Consider the following 7,452-nt stretch of genomic DNA (forward strand, 5'->3'; position numbering starts at 1 on the left):
TTGCAATGGGATCAAATACTTATTTCCCAATTTATCTTTTATATAATGTCAATTTCTTGATTTTCTTTTTGATATTATTTCTCTCATTGTTTATATAAACCTACCATCACAATGATAGACTGTTCATTTATTTGTAAGTTGGCAAACTTACAAAATCTGCAGGGGATCAAATACTTATTTCCTCCATTGTATATAAATAAACTTGCCTTGAAGTTATACTGTAAGTATTTCAATTTCTTTGTTCACCTCATTTCTATCAATGAGTTGAAATGTTTGGTCCTATCCATTCTGAATAGGATACAAGTGAAGTGTGTATGGTGACCCTGAGAGCGTGACACAAACATGCAAATAGACAAAACAAAACAAAGAAACAGATGTGTCCAAACTTCCATTCTCTGCCCGGCCACTACACTCTGGCCAGTGTATTGATCAGTAAGCGCGGTGTCAAGGGTTAGGGTTTACATTTGAATTAATAGGCTAGCAATCAGACTGAGGCTAATGCTAGGCCAACAGCAGCTACATCTGAATTCACAAGTCAAAAACATCAACAGGACTGTGCCAGTGGAGACCTGTTAAGCCCATATTAGGGATGTTATTGTGAGTATTTATTTTTTTAATCACATTTTCCATGTTATACTTTGTTACTGTGTCATAAAAACAGTATTGATGCAGTTATTGCAGAAATACAACATATTTGATATTGTTGTTCATCTGGAAGAGAATCTGCAGAATGCTTCTCTAAATAAAGTAGCTCTATAAACGCTGCTTTAATAAAGCAACAGAAAAATGTTGCATTAGTTTTCATTTCAGTCACTCACACACCTTCAAAAGTCAAACACATTTCAAACAAAATAACATTCAATCAGAGGAACAACAACACAAACATGAGCCAAATGTAAGATATTGATTTAAGCCAACTCAACAACAGGTTCAATACAATATGACTTTTACTATAGACATTTATATAAGGTTTATAAGGACATGGAGAGTCTCTTGGTTGAGATACGCCAGATCTCTCACCAGATGAGAAACTATATCCAGGCATTTTGAAAAAAAGGTCCATGAATAGGGAAAATAAAAATGGGGTTGAGAAATAATGCGTCCCAGTATAAAATTGACACATTGGCCTTAAGAAGCAAAAGATCCCCACAATGACCCAAAGTGGAGTCTTCAGTGGAGCTTTGTGCAATTTCTAACAGAAGTGAGGTGAAGCGTCATTTGTCCTCTGGAAGAAAACGACAGGTTTTCAAAACGTCTTTCAAAATGTCTTGCCATCAAGTATGTTTACATGCACACTAGAATCCTGGTTTAAATCATATTATTGATTTCCCTGTTACTAATGCACATGTGAACACATTTAGTGTTGAGAGTAAATACCACGGTTTAATTACCGTTCATTCATCACTCAGAAAGGGGAGGGCCGGTTTTTGAGAGCCGTCTGAGTTTAGCCTGCAACAGAGAGATCTCTTCCTCTTTAGCCAAAAGATCAAACTCCCTACTTTGCTCTTCAGTAGCAGCCATGTTGTTAGCGTTGCTGTCCAATTGTAAACAGTGGGATTCTTCATTGCCCAGGTCCTGTGTCTCACACTCAGGCTGAAGCCAGGACGGCCCTGGGTCTGCTGCAGTGTCCCCATGAGAAGGGTTGTCCACTTTGTGCACAACGGCAGAGGACTGAAGGACTGAATGTGCAGTTTTGGATGAAGATACATCACTCCTCTTCTTGTTTTTACTCTGTGTTACTTTACATGTGGTGCTTTTCTTCTTCTCTTCGTGGAACAGCTCCTGAAGGAAATAGAAAGTTGAATCACATAAGGTTTGTGTGCACTTGTCAGGTTTCTTAGTACAGGTACCTGAAACCAAAAATCCACAGTTGATACAAAGGACTATAACATAAGGTACAACTGCCAAACTGTAGAGGTAAGACACATTTCAATGAGGTCGTTGTTGATTGAGAGCGAAGTCCTTTTTGTTATGTTTCTATATTGTCAGTGAGTAGATTAAGCTTGCACATAAACATTTTACTCACAGTGGTTCTAACCCTGTTTCTCTGGCAGAGATCTATCTGAGGAACGTGGCAGCTCAATGTCCTTTTCTACAAAATGGCTAATGGTGTACCCCATGGCTCAAAGCTTGGGCCATTTTCTTTCCTCTTTTGACATGCTCCACCTTGTCCTTGGTTACTGGACATACTGTGAACCCTCAAATATTTATATAAAGTGTATTTTCTTCAACAAGCTTTATTTCCCTGAGAACCTCTGAAATTGCTCGTTTATTTTTCATTTTGTGCGTTTCTTTCTCTATTTCCTTGCATACATTTCAATCTGATCAACCTAAAATCTTGCGAAGTAATAATGCTAGTTAAAATTCAGTTGAACTGTAATAGAAGGGTTTGCAGAGAGCTGGCACGATTTGCCATGAACATGAAGGCATTTTTCATTCATTTTATTTAACCTTATTTTTGAATAGCTCATACTTTTTGTTTCAATGTAAATAACTATACAAATAAAAGTACTTTTTTGATGGTTTGATTATTATATTAATGAAGCTCAGCGCAAGTTCAACCAGGAAGACCTTCTTTACTCATTCATTCACTATTTCCATGTTACTACTCTCTCTCCTCTCAATAAGTGATCGGGGGCGTCACTCCCCAGCTTAACCAACCACTTCGCTCTATTCTCACAAGCCTATCATAGCGCTCCGCTAAACCTTTTAAATCTGCTCTCCCCTCTGACAGCTCTCATTCCAGGTAAATCGGCGCAACCCTCCTCCACCCCTCTTCACCTCCCGTCCATCTGAATCCAGGGTCAAGCTAAGCCACTCCTCTTCAGACCGACCCCAGCTATCCATTCACCACCACCAGTGTCTAGACCCCGGGGGATTTCATCGGATCGGTTCTCCCTTCCCGAATGATATTCCTGCACAACGGGGCCAAATTGCCAAAACTCCTTTACATTCATGCGTATTTCTAGCAATAAATATGTACTCTTACATAAAAACTGTCTCTCCTGATTGAACTCACCTTGTCTGTGGTGGGATGATTATCTGTATTTGTGAGAACATCCTCCTGCTGTTTTTGAGATTTTTGTGGCCGAATGAAACAGGATGTATTTCCCTGTAGTTCTATATTAGCATGTTCAAGAGAAGCCTGTAGAGACCGGCGCTGCAGGAGGACATACAAAATCTTAGATCAATATTACTGCCACTAAATATTCCGCTTTAAAACTTTATACAGACAAAAATATGCCTTCTATCATCTTTATAAGCAAGTTCAAAGATAGGCATCATTAATGTAGAAGGGTTTAGGTGCCTCTAGTATAGGTTAAGGTTGAAACATGAATTGCAAATACATTTTTTTTAGAACGGAACAAGCAACATACTGATGATTAAGCTTTTCGGAGAGCCTAAAGAAGAGGAGATAAAAATACAAAAATTGTCATGCGGAGGGAGCTAGAGGAGTAATTTAAATCCTCTGTGGCAAATGAACAAACAAAGTGATTTGAAACTTTCAAATAGATTTTGATGTTTTCTTTTGTACAAGGGAAACTTAATTCTGATTGTGGTACTCAGAGTTATAGTGACGTGACAAATTTGCACCAGTTTCTTAGATGGTTCTAGGGGCCATAACCAGGTGCTCTAAAACCTAAATTGTGTCAAATAACCTGCCATGTCTCCCCTAGTTTAATTACTAGTAATTCATTGTTGTTATGTGTTGTCGGTGTGAGTTGAATGTCATCACTAACTGATGTCAAGTTACCTTATTTTTAGGAATGGAAGCCTGGGAGGCTGGCTGTGGTTCATGTTTCCCTTTACGTCTCCGTTTTTGACTGTGATTCCTGCTGGAGAGGTAAACGCGTCCGTGGAAGATGACAACAGCATCCTTGTACATGTGTGGTGCTGAGCCCTGAGGTAATGGGTAGGCGTGTGCTGTGTCTGCAGAGATGCTTTCCCCAGGCATGTTGTCCCTCAGCAGCCGGTAAGCTGTGAGATTGGCGGAGACAAAGGACATTTCGAAGGGACCCGGATCACCCCGGGTCTCTTTGCCCAGCAGTGAAGTCATGTTTTCACAGTTTCCTGTGGGGGAGGTGAGTTTCTGGCCTTTCCTCCGTATGACTGCTGGATGGATCCATATGCCTTCTGGAGAGTCTGAGAGAGGCCTTGGGTCTGAGGGGAGGTCCATTCGTCTAATCACACTGTTTGGTAAGCTTGACAGAGGGATGCTTTTCACCTCAGCTTCCAATGGGATGTAGATTTCCAGTTTTTTAAGGTGATCCATGCTCTGTATTTCCCTGTGTACACATTCAGAGTTATAATTACAGATTGTCAAAATAACAGTGACATGGGTTTGAAATCTTGCTATTTTTCTAAGAAAAATTATGCGTCTTGAGAACCATGGTTTTCTACAGCTTTGCAACCCGTTTCCAACATTTACATTACAATTTCCGACCCATAATTCAGCATTTGGTCTTTAAAAAAAAAAAAAATCAATACCAGACAGAAACCCTGTAGGACTCAGAAGTTACATGTAGCACTCAGTATTTAAGAAATGATTGGCTTACACTGTAGCAATCTCCACAGAAACAGCGGTATACAATCAAAACTTTCTGAAACAAGATAAATGGTACGTTGCAACAGATAACCCATAAGTAGCCTACCGTTTTTTCCTTTCTTCTAAATGTGCACAGGTTAATGTATTTATATAACATTACAAAGCTAACAAACATGGCTGTTTGGTGGAGAAGTCGATGTTAGGTTTTACATGGTAGACTAACCATAACTTGCAGCTTTGCCAGATGTCGCGAGAGTGTGATCAGGATCAGAATACCTTTAGTCCCACAGAGGGGACATTTGCATCGTTACAGCAGGAAAGAGCCACAGACAGCTTAATGTTAAATATGTTTAAAAAAGTACTAAGTTATGATATAATAAAAAAAAAAAAGTTAAAAAAAATACTTATATAAAAATACTTTACAAAATCCAAATCCTGTAACAGTTCTTAGGATTTAGCAGCCAGGCCTTGACAGGTTATTTTCCGAATTAAATAATACATTTTAGTTTAATAATATACAGTATTATACATGTGGCTTGTAAAGAGTTTGTTCAATATTAGCTTTTTTTTTTACCAAAAGGTCAAATAATCGGTCAATATCTGGAACCTTTTCACTTTGACATGCCGACGGATTTTTTAAAGGGACAATGGAAAAAACAAACATAGATACAGGAAACTGTCAGTGCGGCATCTACTTTAACCTTTTACATTCATGACTTCAACGAATACACTTGCATTTAATTCGGTATACAAGTTGGTCATCCTGTCTTAAACTGGCACACCTGAAAAGAACCACGTCCTTCAGAGGCGCGGGAAGGTATTTTGAGTGGGGGTGCATAGGTGCTGGACTCCAGTGAACACTATTACGGGCACGGAGCACGCACAAAAAAACTCCCCACACGCAAACACACAGTAAACCCGCGACTGTTACAATGAAGGCTCGATAATCAGCTCACGGCATATAGGCAGGGGTAAAGTGCTATTTTTTACGAGTGGGGAGCGGACCCCACCTCCTCTAAGGGGGTCCGGGGGGGTGCTCCCCCGGGAAGATTTTTTTTAAATATTGAAGTTAAAAGCATCAATCTGGTGCACTTTGAGAGCAACCATTAAGAGATCTATGGATACATCTCTCAACACCCAGATGAAACACAACTGTAAGCAGATGTTCTTTTTCTTTATGGATATTTTACAAATCACTCCCCTTTCAAACTGTATTCTTGTTTTACTGCCATATAGTATTTCATAACTGTTTTTCCTTTATTCTCTTATTTTTTTATAACTATAATGATCATACGAAGGTGTGCCGCGGAAATAATCTTTTGAATAATTTTTGACCAAACTGTTTGAGACCCACTGAGATAACTTAGACTAAAGTTAACTATCTAAACACTCAGAGAGTCCTTTAGCTCACCTGAGCCTCTCAGTCTGAGAGGAGAGCTCTCCTCCAGCTTGTTGTGAAACAAACAGCTCCGTATGTCCGTTAGTGCAGCTAGCTAACCAGATGCTAACAACACGGTCCCTGCTGCTGGCACCGGTCCCTCTCTCTCTCCCCTTCTCTCACACACACACTAAATGCGCTATTTCGGCACACACACAGAGCCGCGTGCTTGAATGACACAAGCACACTTTTATTTCCATGCAACTCTCTGATTGGTCTGGTGTCTTGCCTCTGTTGCACTCACTGAACACGGGAAATGACAGTCCTGCCGTCCTTTCTAGTGTCTTGATGAGGTTCACGTAAAGCACGGTTAATGTATTATATTATTGAGGTAGAATTGTCCGGGGCTACAGAAAAAACATTCGGGGCAGGCCAAAATATTATTTTACCAACAATGTGGAATCAGATTATGCACAGCGGGAGCAGCAATAACCGTTAAATAATAATTCAGACAGGGGAGCTACGCACCCCCTGCCTGCCGCTAGGGGGTGCTGCAGCGCCCTCAGCACCCCCCTTCCCGCGCCCATGACGTCCTTATTAAACTGGAGCTCGCCAAATGGTTTATATGGCTTCCGGTTTTGAATTAAAACAGTAGCCTAATGGTTTTTCTCTATCTAGAAAATAATGAAGTGAACGACTGAAGGCTAACAAAGCCCTGGTCGTTGTATACGTTTATAACTTTTAACAGCTCAGACTTTCAAACAGAAGGCTCGTGAAAAGCTAGAGGGGTATGGAGTTTCGACATGCGTTGAATACAGGTTAACGCCATTGGAGTTATCGCCATTGTTACCGAAAATTACCACGTCAGTTTGACAAACAATATCTTCGACAGTGAACAAATTCATGCAACAGATCAATTGTTCCGGTATCTGAATAGGAAAGGCCCTATATATTTGCTCATACCTTTATGGATGAGCGGAACCAGCTTGAGAGATGTTCAGTTGCAGTTTTACTTTCTGGAAAAAACTATAACTTCCGGGTCGTGATCTTCAGAACAAAGGCGTCACATAGACGAACCGTCTCAAAAATAAACATTGGCTCATATATAAAGTCAGCAACAATGAAATAGATGTAAAGCCCTAATTATATAAACTACTCATTCTACAGTCGATGTTATGATAGCCAGGTGATGTGTATTGGCCTGTAGGCTATACAGTCTATGGTATTGACTAAGTGGCTGTCCAATAACAAAGGAAATACCGTTACATTACACACAGCTCCGACTGCCTTGTTGTTTGCGGCAATTACAGCTAACAAGAGACATGTGGCGTAACATTTTCATATTTTCTTTGGAACCAGTTACACAATCCATTACTGGGTATGACATTATGAAATAATGGAAGTACTGAAGCTACAGTACTTCAATTATATATATTTTATTCTGGAGGTCTTTACAGCTTTAAGTCTTACTTCTGGTTTGGAAAGAGTATTCTCAAGTAATCCCATAATATTGCAAAAGGCTGCGAAG

General features: G+C 39.9%; 1 protein-coding gene across 4 annotated transcripts; it reads right to left on the reverse strand.

The window, feature by feature from the left end:
* Window positions 1-572: 572 nt before the first annotated feature.
* Window positions 573-7,033, reverse strand: LOC307035118 (uncharacterized protein). 4 transcript variants are annotated; one of them, XM_079674140.1, is made up of 4 exons: window positions 6,888-7,033; window positions 3,755-4,286; window positions 3,020-3,160; window positions 573-1,782 (listed from the first exon to the last, which is right to left on the reverse strand). In XM_079674140.1, exons 2-4 carry the CDS (start codon window positions 4,271-4,273, stop codon window positions 1,402-1,404), a joined length of 1,041 nt encoding a protein of 346 aa, XP_079530266.1. In that variant the 5' UTR covers window positions 4,274-4,286; window positions 6,888-7,033; the 3' UTR covers window positions 573-1,401. The 4 variants fall into 4 exon arrangements, with proteins under 4 accessions (XP_079530266.1, XP_079530267.1, XP_079530268.1 ...); XM_079674141.1 differs by lacking the exon at window positions 6,888-7,033 and adding an exon at window positions 5,958-6,868; XM_079674142.1 differs by lacking the exon at window positions 6,888-7,033 and adding an exon at window positions 4,770-5,911.
* Between the last annotated feature and the right edge of the window lie 419 nt (window positions 7,034-7,452).

Source organism: Notothenia rossii, assembly GCF_949606895.1.
Source record: "Notothenia rossii genome assembly, chromosome: 4".
In the NCBI taxonomy this organism is placed as follows: Eukaryota; Metazoa; Chordata; class Actinopteri; order Perciformes; family Nototheniidae; genus Notothenia; species Notothenia rossii.